At 41.3% G+C, this 19596-nt stretch overlaps 2 protein-coding genes across 3 annotated transcripts; both read right to left on the reverse strand.

Annotated features, from left to right (window-relative positions):
- Positions 1-1492: 1492 nt before the first annotated feature.
- On the reverse strand, positions 1493-12693 carry fid (class I SAM-dependent methyltransferase fire dancer). Of its 2 annotated transcripts, none has more exons than XM_018545109.1 (7): positions 12220-12693; positions 8747-8963; positions 8427-8530; positions 8011-8202; positions 7745-7890; positions 7477-7603; positions 1493-7169 (listed from the first exon to the last, which is right to left on the reverse strand). In XM_018545109.1, exons 2-7 carry the CDS (start codon positions 8913-8915, stop codon positions 3777-3779), a joined length of 4131 nt encoding a protein of 1376 aa, XP_018400611.1. In that variant the 5' UTR covers positions 8916-8963; positions 12220-12693; the 3' UTR covers positions 1493-3776. The 2 variants fall into 2 exon arrangements, with proteins under 2 accessions (XP_018400611.1, XP_018400612.1); XM_018545110.1 differs by lacking the exon at positions 12220-12693 and adding an exon at positions 9235-9262.
- A 629-nt stretch (positions 12694-13322) lies between these two features.
- Positions 13323-16202, reverse strand: LOC108778045 (alpha-N-acetylgalactosaminidase). The gene is made up of 7 exons (XM_018545111.1): positions 15244-16202; positions 14982-15156; positions 14652-14826; positions 14468-14562; positions 14036-14395; positions 13696-13860; positions 13323-13605 (listed from the first exon to the last, which is right to left on the reverse strand). The coding sequence occupies exons 1-7, from the start codon at positions 15402-15404 to the stop codon at positions 13426-13428; spliced, it is 1311 nt and encodes a 436-aa protein (XP_018400613.1). The 5' UTR covers positions 15405-16202; the 3' UTR covers positions 13323-13425.
- Positions 16203-19596: the final 3394 nt, after the last annotated feature.

The raw sequence follows: 19596 nt of genomic DNA on the forward strand, positions 1-19596 counted from the left end.
CGCAGTACCGGTGCGCACTATGAAAATTGTATCGTGCACTATACTCGCGGGAAGAGACAGAGACACCAACTGTTGACCAATCACGATCCCGCTGGATCGCGCGACTACCGTTACTTTGTGAGTAAGAAGGAATCTGCTTGAGAATCTCGGGATCGTTCATCTATTTTACAAAGGTAATTTTATCAATCAATAGCATTACGAAACTATCACGTTTACTAATTGGTTGTGGTTGTGCGAGGGGGGGATGTTGATTAAAGTAAATTGATATAAGGAATCATAACTTTGACTAAACTCCGATTGACTCGATCTATCTGCCTATTAATATCCGTTTTTACCAATGTAGATTAACTGTAATCTTGGTTTGATTTGTTATTTTTTGTCTTTTTGTAGGTCTGAGAATCAGAAAAGGATAAAGAATAAATTAAACCAGATTAAAGTTAATCTACATTGGCAGAAATGGACATAAATGTGATTTTTCTATCAATTTATTCTGCGGCATCTCGAAAATCCGAGTCCAATACATAATCATTATTTATTTATTTAAGCCATGTCTAATGTATATATTCTACTGCTAGCACTAATGAAAATCCAGTGTTGACAAAGTTACTTTTCAAATTACTTTTTATGGAAGTCGAATACAATAAATCTCAACATGTTATTTTTTATATTAGAGTTTATCATTCGTTCCAATTTTTGTATTATTTTTTATACTTAATTTCTGTAATAAACACGCATAAGGTAATCTAAAAAGTAACTTTCCTAATTCTGTAAAAATTTATACATATTGTATGTTAAATGTATGATTAATTTTTCCTGCTTTATTTTGCTTATATTTTAATAAATTACTAGAAATTCTGCATTTTGCGTGATGCCGATTCTAATAATTTATCAAAATGCAAGCAGGAAAAAATGTATCATGTGCCATAGGCTTTACGTATACTGTGTATTTTCAGTACTGACAGCGGATATCCGAACACTGCCTTAAAAGATTTTTCTTCCTAATTTATCCCACAGCATATATCCTCGAGAATCTGTACGATGGTGAGGAAGGATAAGAGGAACGGGCCGACAGAGAACTCTCGTGCGAAATTACCGCTTGTTGGAACTATGCCTTCTGACGATCTTCTGTGCGTTTACGTCAGGAACACTTTATTTTACATATTTACATCGGTTTCTTTCTCTTTCTAGAGATTGCGCCTTTGGTCTATCCTTTCTCTCGAGCGCTCTATCTTTCTCTCACGCACACATACAAACATATACACGCTTCTGATACGCATTTCCTTCCTCGAAACGGGTACGAATGAAAATTATCCCATAAATTATAAAAGAACATCGTTGACTACCTGTTAAATACGTCTGGCTAACCGAACGGCCTTCTCCGGAAAACGGAATAGCAGCTTGTTGCTCTCGGTCGAATTACCCTTTAACCAGTAATTCCAAGCTCGCGCTTATTCATCACATATTCTCTTTCTTTTTTATCTTCTTTAGTGTATTCTACCGCATATTATACGTCGAAAACTATAAAGGACAAATTTTTGTCCTTTATGAAAAGTCCTTAGTTTAATATTGCGTTAACTTCAGCGATCCGTTGCGAGTATCACTCTCGAGATATAATACAATTTATCCTATGATACATATCGTGAAATTTATCAGCAATTTCATTGCAGATATTTGTTTTTGGCGCAAATGGATCGCGTCCGGTTCACCGGTTAAAGGGTCGTGATAAAAACTTCGTTCTCGACTACGATAATGAAGATCATAAAAATAACGAAGCTTAGATTACATTTATGCCCTGCTCTATGCGACATGTGAGTATACGGTAACGTAAACGGATGCTTGGATCCTTGGATCTTCAGTCGCCGAATGCCTTACTGTATGAATTTAACAATCGTCAAATATAACAACGCGCTACGAATATCTTCCGTTTGTGTTCCAGGATTAAAAGGATTACTTAAAAAGATCTAAAGACTGCACGGATTGAAATATTCAGCGATTTGAAGACTGTTAAGATCGTGACGGAAAAATTGAGAATTTTCAAAGAGGTGAGCACTCATAAAACGAAGAAGGTTGATAATAAAAATATTTTATAACGTAAAAGCTCTCTGAACGGTCTGGGGAATCGAAAAACTTAGGGCGAAGAATCCAAGGATATAAGCATTCAATCTTTAGATCATTGGATCCTTGAATCCTTATATCCTAATATATATATGTATCACGTATGTACGTACGTATGCCGTATGTGTTTGTATGTATATGTGCGCGCGCGCGTGTGTATATATATATATGTAGATGGATATGTATATTAGAATATCCCTTACTTGTTTACGTCTGATTATTGCAAATATCTTATTTATAATTTTTTCTCTTTAAATTATCAAAGTTCGAAATATTGTCTTTGTCTCTCACTGATCTAATTTTGTTGCCAACTTCGATAACGACAGTTTAATTTGCCAATGCAACGCGTAGCGAGAATTTTCTACAAGTAAGGAATACGCTAGTATGTAATATGTACGCAAACACGTGTGTAAACGTATGCATGTATACACTTTGGAAGTGGAGCGTTCGTATTATTGAGGTATATCTACGTTTAAGCGTTCGGATATTGTCGGTTCCTCGAGAAGCTAGAAAATACGCTCCACAGCCGGAGCCAATTGCCGTTTATGAATTTTTCTAAACTTTTATGCTTAACGCATGTACATTCAGATTGCATCACTCTTCGAGAAAATCAACATCCTTCGAGCAAATATTTTTCGCCCCCTTTTACTTTGATGTGTTCTCGAAGAATCATGCTTTCTGCAATCGTTGTTCCGAGATGTACGAGTCCGATAAATAAAATGAATAGCCCTGAACGTCCCTGAAGTGAAGCTAAGATCAAACGAGTTGTGAACGTGGAAAACAAAAATTATGCAGCAATTAATAGAAACCAATCGAAAAAAGTATTTATAGGTATTTTTTTTTAATGTTTCTTATTTTGTTGGATATTTTATGATGTATCAATTCGCAGTTGCGTTGTATCGTTTATGTCATTAATCTTTATTGTTTATATCATTAATTTTTTTTTTAACTTTAACTTTTATTCTTGCATCACTTCAGTGACATAACGGACCGAGAAATCTTATGATGAGATAAACGTGAAAGGAATGTTCAACGAGCGTAAAGCGATATTTCAATAGCGATATAGGTCGTCGTAGAATTTTTGAGAACGGATCATTAGAAAGTCAACTCGTGATTAAACTCGTTAATTTGGATTATTATGAAATCCTTGAGCCTTAAAATCCTTGGATTCTTGGACCCCTGAATTTTGAGATCCTTGGACTCTTAGATCTACGTATTTAGAGTCGTAAGCCTCGTACTCGAGCCGAGATTTTTCGTACGTAACCGCATTTAATCCATCCACCGGCGTATATACTGTGTGCCCCAAAAAAGAGGGATCAGTATTTTTATTTCGAAAGTAAAAGTTCTGTCCAACACGTCGTTCCGTAATCCAAATTCTAAATATAGTGCGAACCGTGTTACATATTAAAAATTAAAGGGTTAGGAATTGTATATGTTCCTAGTTTCTTAGATTTGCGATTCATTTTCTTCAATTAGTAGACCGGGAACTATTTTCGACTGAAAAGTGAAACTAAGCAGATGCGAATTTTCATAAAGTTGAACCTAGTTGATCCCTTCTGGCTGACATCTCCTATCGAGACACCCGGTACAACTTGGCGAAGGCGGCCGATGAACGAGTCACGGCAGTCGCTGGTCCTTCACACGATGATCCGTATCCGAAGTCATATAGTCCAGACCTGCACTTTCTCCGCAACGACGCACCAGCAGGAATGATCATAATATGATGAAATGATATGCAGGTTCTCGACGTACTTGTTGATCAGCTGATCTAGTTCGCCTTCCCGAAAGACGTGATAATATCGGTGATAGGTAATGGAACCACCGCCGCGATCGGAGGGTAACGATTCCTGGGACGAGGCGTTACTTAGGGTGTTAGTGCTTGCGGTGACTAGACAGCCCTCTCGTTTTTTCGTCTCGCTCGACATCTCGTCCAACGAATGGCCGCGTTCTTGCAATCTTCGTCGCTCCACCGAACACCGACGGATGTTCTCCACATTTGGATTTGATATTAATGACACCGTACTGCCGGTAAACAGTCTCGCTGTCGATTCCGCTTGACTGCCGTCGCTTAGGCTTGTCCCTGTATTCTCTATCAGAGAATCACCCACGTCGTTCGAATCCATCGATAATCTACTGTGAGAGGAACGCCATTTTCCGATTGTCTTTGCGTCCTCTTCGAACTCGCCTGTCTTCGACACCATTACAAAGTCCAACGTATCATCCGAGTTACTGTGCAACAACGACGAAGTGTTGACGGAACGATAATGCTCCTGATTAACGGTAGATTTAAGTCTTGCTCCGGATTGGAGATTGAGCGTGCTTTCAGCATTGATATACGATTGTTTTGTATCACTTACAAGATTACTACTGTATTCGGGATTGGATCTGGATACAAGATCGATTTCAGTTTTTAACTTCTCTTCAGATTCATGATTAACTCTAAACGATTCGTCGCATTTGGATATGAATGTAGTTTTGGGTTCGGCTTCGAGCTCAACTTCGTACTTGGAGTTGCATGGAAATTTACTGTCGAATTCGGATTCTAAAATGGCATCGTCACAGAGAGATTTCGAAGATTTGGGTGTCAGTTTAGATTGGACCACATTAGCGAACTTGTTATATCCACCTCCGTCATACGCTTCGTTTACAATCCACGAAGTCTCCTTAGGTACTTGATTGCATACATCCCAACAGGCCGTAATATCCGATTCTGCACTCAAATTATTTCTCGCGACATCCGACGACGACGATGACGTAGTTCTCGACGTCTGGCAGACCTCGAGAAAATCGAACGACGAGTTCTGGCAGTACCGACTAATATCTCGTATAAGATCGCTGCTTGATTCATCAGCGCAATCGCCCAAATCTTCTGAAATGGATTTACAATCCTGCTTTAAATACGCTCGCGTTCGCACGCTCGATTGCGACCAAATGCTGTTGTTATTCCGCCGTTGTGCAACTTGCGACAATTGTTCTACTTGGGCATTGTGTTGAATCGCTTGCTCTACAGCGTCCTCCAATGAACTTGCCACGTTGGCAGCGGCCTTCAGAAGCTTCATAGACTGCGAAGAGATGGACTTACCGTTTTCCAAAAAAATACGCGACGTAGAACAGATCGTGTCAGTCTCTAAATTATCTTGAGAAATGTCGCGCATTATCTCGGTTTCTGCAAGAAACGTATCATCTTCGAGATCCGCAGACGAGTCTTCATGCGAAGGATCCAGAGGTGTATTCGAATCCTCGAGTGACGCTGTTGTTATCATACTAAACGACTCATCGTCACGTATACTACTTTCCGTTTCCTTCGTTCTCTTTGATACATCATCTCCATTTGATTTGGAAAGACTCTCATCTGTCTGTACGTTGTTTTTCTTTTCTTCGGCCTCCTTCCTCGCGATGTACCGTTCATCCGACGTGACGCTGATCACCGAGCCGATTGATTCCGGCGACGAGACGCCACTGGAATCACTGTCCAAGTCATCAGTCTCCGGATTGAATAATTCTAGAGATAACAGACGTGGTAAAATTCTCGTGACTGTCTCTAGACGACCCGAAGCCGCCGTGGAGGCACGTCTGACCAATGGAAACGACGGTCTGGCGCGTGTAGCAAAGCCTGGTTTCGCTATCAGTAACTCCTTGATTTGATTCAGTCTAGCCTTTCGGCTGTCGTCTTCGCTCGCGACTGGCTCGCGACTGACTACCTTAGTAACATCATTAAAGGCATGTATCAAAGACGTAGTGTCCGACTCTTCGTCCGGTTCCGGTATTAGACGGAGTCCTCCTGCTGCCGGTGCCTGTAAAGTATTATCGAACGTTTCCTTGGCTACAACGGTCGGCACACTAGGTTTCATCGCATCGCCGAGATGCGTATTCGTATTCGTAACAGTCGATTGCTGTTTCAGCAATGGTGACACACCAATCACTTTGAATCTAGATGATTGACCACTGTCCAACGGCTGCTTGACACGCGGCGACGGTGGTGTCGTACTGAGCTGTAATGCCGCCGGTCGCGGTGCGGAAGGAACCTCATTGACTGAGGACGGCGCCGGTAGTGCCGTGACGTCCTGCTTCGGCACATAAATCACAGATGCGAAGCTGTCTTCGGAATCTACGCTGGTGTCGCTCTGCAAACTGCTGTCCTTAGACGAGTCCGAGCCGTCTTCGCGTGAAAGACGACGTTCGACACCTTCGATGCTACGTTTCACCATTGTTACCGGTTGTACTTTATTGTCCGTTGACTTCGGCTTCGTCGCTTCCGTTGTCGCGGCGGACGCCGATTCGTTCTCACAGGATTTCCATCCCTGCAGCATGCGAACGAAACCATTCTTGATGGACATGCTGGAGACCTTCTCGATGTTCGTTGTGGAACGCTTGAGTTTGCTAGTGAGTTCGTTCTTTAATAGTTGGAAGCGCCGACTAGCGCTCACCGGACTGATCGAATCTTTGAGCGCCTCGAATGTTCGCCACTTGCAGATGAGCTCCTCGTTCAGCGACGCTTGTTTCATGATATTTCGCCGCACTCGTTCCTTCTCCTCCAGCCGTTCCGCCGACATTAGTTCTTCGTTCATCGAGCTCTGCTTTAACGGTATATTACGCTTGCGCAACGACTGGTAGGAGAAGTTCGGGAGGTCCTTTATCAGGTTTTCAATGGCAGTGTCTTCGGGATTCTCCAAACCAATCTCTTCTACGTATGACTTCTGCTTCACCAGCCGCGGCTTTGAGCCGCTCGACGATGACGAAACCGATCGCTCATCCAAAATCAGCTCGGACGTCGAATAGAAACCCGGAATGCTGGAACGTGAACGCACCAAATCGAGCCTCTCAATTTCTAAGATATCACCCAAGCTTTTGGATTTGATGCTCAGCGTGTCCGTGGAATGCTTGTTCGTCATCGTTAGCGTATGTGTGGTCTCTACCCGGCGTAGCTCGATTGGCAGCTCGTCCACGTCGGTTGTGTCCTCGGGGTCATAATGCCGCCTGCTCTTGGTACTGCTCTGCCAACTTCCAGGAAACCATGCTCGACCGTCACCTCCGCGTTTGCTCCTTGCTAATTTCTGAAAATAATCGTACAATTTTGTTAATATCATGAATAATAATAGGATAATTAAATAACATATCAGAAATACAGTTTTAAAGTAGCGATTAAATAGAAAAAATTTAGGTGACGTTTAACTAAATGATCTTTGTGATAACTAATATTGGTGAAACAATATAACAATAATAGGAAGCATTTCTAAATATTATCAAAAATATTTTTAATGTAACTAGTGTAACTCTTTAGATGCTCAAATTTTAAAATATTACATTTGTAGATAATCACTTTCTTTCTCTCTCTTATTCGCTTACTTATCTATAAGTTACCTGTAACGCTCGTCGGAAACAGCTATAACAGGTCTCATTCGGACTAGAGAGGCTACTGGTGGATGGCGACAAGCTGAATATCGGATCGATCCAATAACTCTTGCTTTTACATTTTCGTTGGCTATTTCTGGAACAAGAAATCATGACAGCTATGACCTACATACGATACGATATTTACAGGAAATACAGAAATTATGCTATAACGGGACTAAACGTGTTATGATTGATCTCAACATTGCATCAGTGAGATAATTTGTTAAAAACTCACCTCTTGGAGAATGATTGATATTTCTGTGTAGCATCATCATCTCGCTTCTCGTTACTGTCTGATACACCCGAATGCTTCGTCCCCTCTGACGCTGTACTCATGCAATGTGATTTGGGCCATGGTATTAAAACATCTTGCGATTCAAACTGTCAATAATAACAATATAATTTGTAATACAGATATATTTGAGATATCGATATTATTAAAAGAAAAAATTAAGAGAGATAAATTAAAAAATTAATTAAAAGAAAGAAATCTTTATTTACTTTTCTATGCTTTTGTTCCATAGCCCAGACAGATATAACGAGTCGACCCCCAATTCTAAGGACTCGCGCCAACTCTTTCAACGCATGTACCCTCCTCTCCGTGGTAGCAAAATGGTGCACCACAGCGATCGACAGCACTGCATCAAAACTTTCTTCTCGGAATGGTAGAGCCAAATTATCGCAGATTAGAACCTTATCGCACACAAACAAGTTTCCGTGAGTACAAGATTTCTTGAGTAAAATATTTAACAGTAAATTTTATTTCGCATGCATTGATTCGAAATTAGTTTATAGTCATTTCTACAAAGTGTAGAAAAATATAGAATAACATATAGAATATAGAATTGATAAAATATAAAATTAGTTTAAAAATAAGAACGTCTACTTTATACAAAATTGATATATTATACACACACCTCGTTTTCCTTCTCGCGCGCGATGTCCGTGAAACGCTTGCATCTGTCCACCCCTATTTTGAAGACACTGTGATTTACGCTGAGATATTTACCGTTGCCGCAACCTAGATGATGCAGATATAACGATGTTACATAGACGGAGAGATAGTATAATGTTATAAAATTAAAGCATACGGAACGCAAACTCTATTAATTATGTAACCCACTATGAATACTTGGTTAGAATTACGTATTGATAAACACAGTTTACAACACAGTCAATAAAAGCTAATTAAAAAGAAAAAAAGAAACATCTTATGTAAAGTATACTTTTGACTGACCGATGTCACAGACGAGGGCACCCGGTTCGAGTTCTTGAAGAAACTGATATATTCGTGGCCAGTGTTTACTTTGCGTAGTGTTCTCGGCGCATTGCTCGTATACTTCGTGGACGTAGGCTTGCTCTAAGGCCACCGAGCGAGCTGCATGCTCTCCGTCGCTCTCAGACATCCCTCTCGCTAAAGTAATTTATCCCCGTCCACATGTGCGCTTACGATGCTGCACAGAAATATTTGTCTCTCTAATTCGAGCGATTGGAAAGTGATTCAGTTCTCAAGATCGAAGGCACTCAAATAAGATAAAGAAAAACATTTAACTGGATGACAGAAATCTAAGACAGAATACCAAGGTATTTACGCTAAAGATTTATTCTTCAACTACAAATTGCGAATTAAAAGGCTAACAAGTATTTTTGTCGATTTTTAGGACTGCATCCTGCTGCGGCAGAATTGCTGAATAACGCGTGGGACTTTTGCGCTGTCTTACTCACGTTTACTTGGCACAGTAATACGTGAACACGCACGTCGCGTTCTTTGCTCATAGACCTATCTCGCAGGGCGGCAAGCATCCGCAATAGAATAGCTCTTGCAGCAATCTGAGTAACAGCTTGTCGGGTCTCAACTTCTCTTTATCCTCCGTTTTCTTGGCGCGATCCGAGCGATACCGCAAACGGGGTATCGTATACACTCGACACCATCGCAAAAAACCTCCGGTGTCCTCGGTACGAATGAACGTCACGATCGCCCAGAGCGTGCAAAGATTCCGGGATTTCTTTCTGGTGTGCAGATAGAGCTGGCAGACATCCAAGAACATCATAAGATCGACGACGCTCCTTTCCATGGAGAACACGTTTGAAAATTAGAAGGACACGGAGTTTTCGAGAGGGCGAATTCGATGACCGGAAACACTGGAACACCGACCTGCGGCGTTTCAAAGAGGGCTCGGAAGTCAAAAGTCGCGACCGAAGACAGACGACCGAACCGATCCTTTAAATAGATCCTTTGGCAAACGTTACCGAGCAGAAAATCCGCCTGGCGCAAGGGCTGCTCTCCACACGCGCCACCGCCACCCCCGCATTGTGTTCTGTGGCGAACGCCGTCGGAGACAGGTGGACCAACTTCAAAGAGCAGCGCATCCTTCCCCGCCTCCATTCTCCTGCGACTCCCTCCTTTACACGTCGCGGTTCCCTTCGTCTCTGCTCTGTTGTGTGCAAGCGAGCGACGAAAGGGCCGGGTATACATGTGTGCGTCCAAGTTCGCAGGCTTCCGATACGCGACTGCGCGGTGAATTTATTCGATATCCCCCTTTCGCATAACTGGGTTAGACTCTCTCGATGTACTAGTTTAACTAATTTAAGGATGCCACCAGATGCCTCGTGCGCGATGACTAATGTCAACTATCGTCACTCAACGTAAACGAACGGTCGAGCGAATGGATAGATGGATGGATGGACGGACGAGCGGACGTACGTCGACGTAATATCGACGTGCGCGCTGTTGCTCACTTCCGAGGGATGCGGCGGTGCAGTGGTGATGCACGAGATGCAATTATTAACTCGTAATTCTTATACGGGAGCTCATTCCCAAGAGAGACGCATAAGCATCAGCTTCCTCGAGGTCTTTGATGCACCGACGTTAGAGCGTCTCTGTTTGCACTTTTGGGGGGGAGTGAATGAGAGACTTCAGAGAACATAAAATCCTTTAAACAGGGAAGTTACAAGCAAAATGTAATCTACGTCTATACTGTTTCTCATTTTCCATTCAATTTCAACGATTAAAGTATTGTCAGGCTATTATGCACCGATGTTCGAGAGAAGAGAGAAAGAGAAAGAGACAGACTCGTCTACATGCTACTAATGACAACGACTTATAAATAGGATGTGAAATGCATCCCACGCGACTGCTTACGTCATGAAACGTCGTCTGTTCGTTCAAGGACTAAGGGCCGATCGCATCGAGCGTGGATTGCTGATTTATTTAATTAGATTCTCCACCGGTTAATTAAAAAGAAATGAGAAAACTATTTCGACGTCATCAACTTCTTTTTTCCAAATTACAGATTTTTCGCTGCCTGGATGTTTTGGATAAAGCGATTTATCAATCGACGTACATTTAATGCCATGGACGTCGAGATTTCCGCAACGTGAGATCGCCACCCCCTGACGAGACGGAGAACCACTGTGCCACCACCGTTAGACTATACACTACGTAACGGTTGGATCGTAAATGTGTTGGTCTCGACGGCGTGGGTGGTACGTAGAGCAACGGCAATGTGCCAACCGTGAGAGAGGCAGCCATGAATGAAAGTGCCGCGTATCGATTTATCTGCACCGCCCTACATACGAAATATGATAAATACAGAGTGCCTCTACCGATTTGTACAGTGACACTTGGAATTATATATACACGTCATCTATGCGTATTCATCCCCTTTTAGTTTCAATTCCTGTTATATGTTAATTGAACGTGTGAGACACAGCATCGTTATCTCACGTATCTAATACGTGTATAATGAGATTAGATCAGAGTTATTTCAATGAGAACACAATGGCGAGGGAGAGTAAAGAAGACATTATGTTTCGTAATGTCAGATAAACTAGTGATAGAATTAATTGTGAGAACAAGGTAATTACATGAAAATTCGTCAAAAATGTTGTGTGCAAATAATACAACAAATTACATAATAAAAATTATATAATTCACGCATTTTAAACTATTTCATTCTGTAACAAATTTTTAACAAATTTATCTGCGGCTTGCTTACATGTATTAATCGAAGCTAATTGGATGAATATTGACAAATCATCGAGTGTTTCATATCATTTTTTCATAATTTTATGTAACAATCGTCAATTTCTGTTTCAGAAATTCTATAAAATTCGCTAAGATAAGAAAGATTGAATAATTGGATATGGAATTTCGCGATTGTGTGTAATCGATGCGAACAACCGTGGACTAGCAATTCCGCGTCTGTAATACAGCACTAAACGCGTCACCGTTCAAAACGATTCGATGTGGCGCCATTATTCATTCATGCGAGTTACCTCTACGTCAATGACTGAGAATCATTTCGAGCTACCTCATCGATTTGATGATCGTTTATACAAATCAAGCGACTTCGAGAGGATCTCGGATACCCAAGGAGGTAACTAAAAGTTCGGAGGTCTCGAATGAAAATGAGTCAGAATCTACCGCGATTGGAGCAACCAACGTCAAACGCAAGTTATCGACTATTGTCGACACTTTATACCTTATATTGATAAGAGCGTATCAATCTTATCGCGCAGAATAATTGCGAATCCTCATGAATAGGCAAAATCAATTTCTTCGCGATAGACTGCCTACGCAAATTCGTTGAGGCCGGCAACGGCCGCCATATCGCTAATCGCGCAAGACCAGCACTTCGCGGTCAGATCGACATCACACTATTTAAACAATTCTCTACTGTCAAAGATGATCTTTCTTCAAAGACTCACCTGGGTCATGAAAGAGGCGGAATCTTCATGCTCGCGGTGAGATACGCTGCTGTGGCGGCAAGAGGGTGCAGCAGCGCGGTGGCAGCGTCGGCAGCGGGGTCGGCGGCGGCGGCGGCAGCGGTGGCAGCGTCGGCTGGTACTGGTGCTGGTGCTGCTCGCGCGAAATCGGCGTCGCGCGAATGTTCGCGTCTCATCGCGCCGACGAACGGATTCCTCTCACATCCCTCGCGTCGTTGAATTTCACCTTTTTTTTTTCCTTCTCTTTCCTTCTCCTCTTTTTAATTCGCTCGCTCGTTCGCGTTCGCTCGATTTTCACACAGGGTGTTCGCGCGATGGAAGGGTGTGTTACGCGCGCACCATGGACGCGCGTTTCGCGAAGAATCGAGCCGACCGACCGACCCTCCGACAATGGCTGCGGTTCCGCTGGGGGTTGAAGGGAGCACGCGCGAGGCAACGCGACGCGACGCGACGCGACGCGGGCGTCGCTGTGACGCATTACCAGCGTAAGAGGGAGGAAAGGGCGGAAGAGAGAGTGGGTGTAATGAGATACGTTTCCCCTGCCAGCTGCGGGTGGATGAGCGTAGGTAGATGCGCGAGAAACGTATGGCTTGCGGTATCTATAGCAAACTTATAATAGAGAACGTCTCCGCGATTGTACATTTGTAGTATCCTTGCGCGTCTCTCTCTCTCTCTCTCTCTCTTTCTCTCTCCTCGTGACGCGTTACAGACGTCAAAGGGAGTTGGATGCGACGAATATAAAGAGATATGTTTGGCGCTTGCACGTGTAGAGAGATGCGTCTGTTACATCTCATTGCTTCTTGTCAAAAACTTGTCTCTTTAAAGAAAATGGGATATTGATCGTTGTTAAGTTACATTTAAAATAGAATGTTTACAAATAATGCTTTGATTTGACAGAAAAATCAGTTCGATTACTAAATGTAGCAATATATGTACAAGAATCCAATGCGGATTGCATAAAGTCAAGGGTGAATGTAAAGTAATATCATGTATATAGATATGATACGAAAGTAAAATGTAAATACAAATACGGATTATTTCAAATAACACGAGAGAATAAAGTTTATAAAATTCTTTATTTCCTATTCTTATATTAATTATGTTAATATATTATAAAACGTAATACGCTCGCACGTGCGCGCGTATAAAAACGCCAATAAAAATTAAGGTAATACGTTAATCGTACGATCATTCAAATGAATTTTGCCTAACTTTAAAGACTTGATTCAAGGACGAATACGGCGAGTAGCGAAACACGTCGTCTATATTCAGATTACATCGCAGTATCACTACGCCTGACGGGTTCACTTTGACCTTGATCTTGGTCTGTGGCGTTAGCACGTGATAATCCACGTCCTCGTACAAATCCTAAAAAGAAACAACGATACTTTCGAATTTTTCTCCTAGACATTTCTGCCGATTAAATTATTGCACGATTAAACTGTTGACGCTACGAACCTCCACTCGATAGCCTCCAGGATACTGTAGACCCAACTCCTTCAACGTGACCGACACATCCGACGGCGTGCCGTCCGTTCGCCTGTTGACGAACGCTATCGCGTATGAGTAGTAGTTTTGGTAAACTGGGGTGATGGGCCTTGCCCAAATCTCAATGCCCTTGTGCTGCAATTGTAAGTTATCAATGGATCACACTGTGTGATACACATTCCGACGAGTTCAACCAAAATTGCCACTAATATAATTGAATTTCATGACTTGTTAATCTCGAATTTCAACTAGTTAACAATAACACCAATATATTTAAAGCACTGACACATTTAACTTTCAAGTCACTCACTTTGTATATCCGTCGACCTTGAATGCCCAATAGATCTTGATCTACAGCGATAATTTTTTTGTTTTGCAGAATGGCTTTGTACTCTGGCCTAATCGTCCTGAGATCAACAGACATGAGCAACGGTGCCGCTAGTATAGCCCAGATCGCCATTTGCGTTTTGCTCTGCTCGTAGCTTAAACCAAAGTTGCCGATGATCAACATGTCCGGATCATTCCAGTGTCCAGGACCGGCGTTGGACACAATCGCGTCTTGATTGTTTCCATAGTAATCGATGATACTCTCTACGCTGGCCCATGAGTCCTGGATGTCATCAAAGTTGCGCCAGAGATTGCAGTTTTCTGCAATCGAGGTGTAATTCGGCTGAAAATTAATTTAACGTCAATGACTGCCTCTAGAAGAAATAAATCGGAGAAAATGCATTGAGATGCTTACCTTCATACCCGCATAAATTTGATAAACAGGCCAACTGCACGAATATATCATGTGTTTTCCAGTCTGATTCAGGAGATACCCAAACTCAGGATAGCCTTCAGGAAATATCATATTATTTTAATGTTGATTTATTTAATTAAGAGAGAACTTACACACTGATTATTTATAAGATATATAACTATACCTCTATCCATATCAACAGGATGCGAGTAACATCCATCTAACTTTACATAATCCACATCCCAGGAAGCAAATGTGGCAGCATCTATATCCAAGTAACCCAATATACCTGGATATCCAGCGCAGGTGTAGTTGCCATAATCCTCATAGATACCAAACTTGAGACCCTTTGAATGTACCTGACAAACAGAGCAATCTTTCATGAAGTATCATGCGCACAAAAGAGAATTATAAGTCTGGGAAGTGAGCCAAGTACAGAATAATGAATTTGTGCAACTGACAGACATTGAAACAGAGAAACAAGACATTTCTAAAGTAATAGACAGTCAATTACATAATCTGACAGACTCTTCATGCCATATGGGAATCGCTCTCTGTCTGGTACAAGTTGCCCATTTAAATCTCTTTCTTTTTCCAGCCAACAGTCGTCCACATTAATGTATTCATATCCTACTGCAGCATATCCTTCTGCTACCACTATGTCTGTCATGGTCCGGAAGAGACGGTCACTACAAATCAGAGGAGACCAACCACTGTAATTTCTTCTGCATTTACACCAGGTGTTCTATCCATATATTATCACTGTTGGAACTCACCTTATACAATTGTCTGGATCATTCTTACAATCTGTATTGCATCTGAATCTTTCCCAAGCTAACCATCCCATCGGAGGTGTTCTGGCCAAGCCATTCTCCAGTGCTGGAGCTAGAGTGACCAGCGATAAGAGAACACAAAGGGACCACAGATTGCGCAGCATTCTGTAGAAAGGTAACAAAGCTGCTCTCGGTCAGTGAGTAGGATAATGACGAGGCTACCAGGTCGGCAGCATAGTCCGGGGGCGCGAAGCGGAACAGGATTCCCGTGACAAGACGGTCGACGGAGAGGTCATCAGGGGAGTCCGCTGGCGAAGAGGAACGACGCGAGGTAGACGCGTGTTGTGACGAGGCGCGCCTACCGTACTGATCTGATATAAGAGGTAGGCTCGCTCGCACGCTCGCTCGCCGTTGCCGCTGCCGTCGCCGCCGCTGCCGCGAGTACTTTCACCCAATGCCCCATTTCATTTTTACGCGCGATCACCGTCGCCGACTCGCGTCGTGCCGCGCCTGCCTCCACCGATCCGCGCGTCCGCCGATAGACAAACAACGTCGTACATAGACCGGCCCGTTCGCGTTACGCGGGCATAATCGCGTCGAGTTTCCTATCCGGGCGGATGTGTCGTCGTGTCACGCCGCGTAGCGAAGAGGTTAGGAAACGCGCTCGCGCGACAGGTTAGATCACTTCTGCTCCGCTCTTGTGAAATCCCCGAAATCTCCCTGGCTCTTTCTTTTCTCTTCCTTTTCCTTTTGCTTTTTTGTGAATTTATGGAGTATTATCGCGCCTCGAACATTTTCTGCGGATTTTCTGAGAATTTCAAGCTTCCTCTAGATCTTTTTATCTCGTCGATTCTATCAGTTATTAGAATTAAATGAAAAAACAGTTTACCTTGATATTTTTTATTAGATTTTGAGACGGTACTGCTTTATAATTGATGCAAACGCTTCGATCTGTTTTTTTTAATAAGACTCGTATGATCTATAAATTATTCTTTTTTTTTTTAAATCGTTACAAATAGTACTTTCTTATAAGTTACTCAAAAGCCATATAGAAAGAGGGTGCAGCTTATATATGGATACCCAAATTAAATAAATTATCTTTGTGTAGATAATATAAAAAACGACGAATAAAAATTCTTTTTCTACTATTTTTGACAAGGTATTTTAACTCATATTCTTTTAAAATAATTTTTAGAACTCCGTTAAGTTTTATTTTTGTATTTGTATCAGGATCTTTTTTATACTTATATATGACATCAATTTACAACATTATACCATAATTATGCAGTTGGATGAAGAATGTTTTTATATATTTTAATTGAAGAATGTTTATATTTATTGTATTTTTTAATTAAATTTTAATTCTATATTTATACATTGAAAATGATCCGATCGGAGTCGAAAAACGTCTGAAATTTTATATTTATATATTTTTTAAATTATACGTACGTTAAACAGATTTGGCTCTGTGCCCTTTTTCTTATTTGTATTGTTTTATACGAATAAAAATATTTACATATCCTATTCTTCTATACGATTTCAGGGAATAATATAAACAAGAGTTTATAATTACCTTCTGGGGCACTTAATTTATTTCTTTCTTTGCACCAGTTAGCTACAATTTCAAATTTATTTTAAGATTGCGCCGTTTCGACAAGAGCGTAGCTCGGTGAGAGAACTACGAGTGCCAAGAGTGTGCCAAGTGTCAGGCGTTTTTCCGAAGGTTACTGAAAGATGCTAAACAATAATATTATGCGTCCTTCGTATTTCAAATCGACGCCTCAAGGTTTCACATCTAAGCGTATGCAAGCATTGTCGGAAATCAAGGTTTGTAAAGAGATGTCGAGGAGACTACTGTACAGAAAAGTAGGCTCAATTGTCCTCGCCTCATACCGAACTCTCGTTGACGCTTTGATTTATACTACAGATCTGATCGACGCTAGCTAGCCTCGCTCGTCACCGATAAAAATGAAAGCATCGTAGCTTGTGGAAGGGCGGTGACGTGGACGGCGCGTTAAGAGAGCGAGAGGAGAAGACAAAGCGAGAAAACAGCGAGATCGGTCGAGCGATTTGACGGAGGGAGAAAGACGACGACAGGCAATAGTAATATCGCAAGTGGGAGAGACGTGGTGAACTCGCAACTGTGCTGACGTACAGGATGTCTCAAAAGTCGCTTGGTTTCTTTTAAGGACTACACTTTAATCACTTTTTATCCTGAATGTTATTACTGTCGCTATGAAAGATTATTAATTCTTATTTGATATTGTAATGTCGGTATTATAAACAAGCAAGGAAAATTAGATGAACAATCTTTATTAATAATCTATATAAATTAAATTACGATCGTAATTTAATTTATATATTATTTATAGATTAATTTATAGATTATAGAAATTACGATCGTAATTCAATTTATAGATTATTAATAAAGATTGTTCATCTGATTTTCCTTGTTTATAATACCGACATTACAATATCACATTTTTGTTTTTAAAATATAACAAGCGTTATTTTAGTATTTATATATTTTTATTATTCTTATTGTTTTGGTACTAATTTTGTATACTCTTGCTTTCTCTCTTCTTCTTTTTCTTTTAACGCAATATTGATACATTATATTGTTATTGTATCATGACTGTACATTACTACATGAACTAACGTGTATCAAATTGTTTCCGCATATAGTGCGGGCGGCATGCCGCGACGCGAGCCGAGAAAGTAGCCAAATAGATGCGAACCGGTTCGCAATCCTAGTCGTCATTCCATGTCGTGGAAAAAAAGAAAAGAAGAGCCAAAGGAAGAAAGAGAGCGAATATGTGGAATATCTCGCTGAAAAGGAAAGATAAATTCGCACAACTGTGTGATCGCGATACTTCGATAGCATTTCTTTATGCATGCCAACGCGTCTATATCGCAGACGAAAATTTTGATCGCGCGATCGTAATCTTACGCGCACTTGATCGTTGAACGTTGAGTGTGGGTTACCGGAGTATAATACGCGAACAGTTTTGTTACGGATTATGGCAATAGATTGTGGTTTCAGCTCGAAACGTAGATTGCGCGTTATTATAACGATTCGAGAGTCGTACCGGAAACGGTTACTCCAAGCACAATCGCTGCCGGTACAAAAGAATGCGCAAGTTACCGGAGATAATTAAGAAATAATTAAATACATTTACGTTCTTTGATTTTCTGGGACGCTGTAAGAAATTAGCATGGAGTTTATCAGAGAAATCAGAAAAGCACACATTGGACTTGAAATGTTGAACTTTTTCGAAAATTTCTAAATCTCAAAATTTTTGTAGATTAAACGAAAAAAATTTTATGTGTTTAACTGTATCATTATGCACTTTTAAATTTGTTCGTTTTTGATCATTCGTACAAAAAATACTGCGTTATCAAATTTTTATTTTACAATTATGAGATAAATATATAAGATGAGTAATATGAGGCATGGAAGTATACTGATATGTTTTTCTTTCTTCTCGTATTGGAGCGATCGTAATTGAATGATATTTTGTTACATCACAGATAATTATAATACGAAAGATTAAAAAATATTTTACATTTTTAAATAGCAAATCACACGTCTCTTAAACGTCATAAATATCTCAATTTTGTTCGGATATGTATAAATAATCGCACATTGTACAACCACCTCCCTCGCATTTCTTTACAAAGAAAGACACAAAAGAGCGCAGCTTCTCGCCTTCTAATTTCCCCCTCCTTCCTTCGCTTCGGAATGGAGAGTTTGATTTCTTGCACGCTCGCGTCTCTCTCCGCCAGGCTAATTCTGCTCTCTATCTCAAAGGGAAAAGAGGGGAAAATAGGAGAGAGAAAAAACTGTCCACCATAATGACACCAAATTAGTGTCGCGTCCTAATCGGTGGACGATATTGCAGATGTATTTGAGCGGCGGGTCGAGGTCGATGAAATATTCCCATCGACTCTCGCATTCTAAGTTAGCGTAACCCTGGCACGATCCACATCCACGCTCCATTCGTCTCGCGGAATTGTCGACCGGTACCACCACAGCGTCGCGTTCGCAATTTGCATCTCGATCCCTTCCTCGCCCCCCCTCTCGATACCGTTTATAACGTTTCCGAAGGAGAAATCGAAACGGCAAAATTCAAATGACGAGGATGAACCCAATTCTAGAGATACATATTAATCTCTTTGAGATTTTTTAGGATGTACGAGAGGATGTTTGACGAGCTCTTACAGTGCCTCTTAGAAACGGTGCGTCTTCTAATCGCAAACAATAGAAATCTGTATCTACGGTGAATTAAACGGTGCACGCGAGCGTGCGGATAGTATACAGACTTCTTGCGACGTGAGGGGGGGGGGGGGGGGGGG

This window comes from Cyphomyrmex costatus, unplaced genomic scaffold, assembly GCF_001594065.2.
Source record: "Cyphomyrmex costatus isolate MS0001 unplaced genomic scaffold, Ccosl1.0 scaffold474, whole genome shotgun sequence".
In the NCBI taxonomy this organism is placed as follows: Eukaryota; Metazoa; Arthropoda; class Insecta; order Hymenoptera; family Formicidae; genus Cyphomyrmex; species Cyphomyrmex costatus.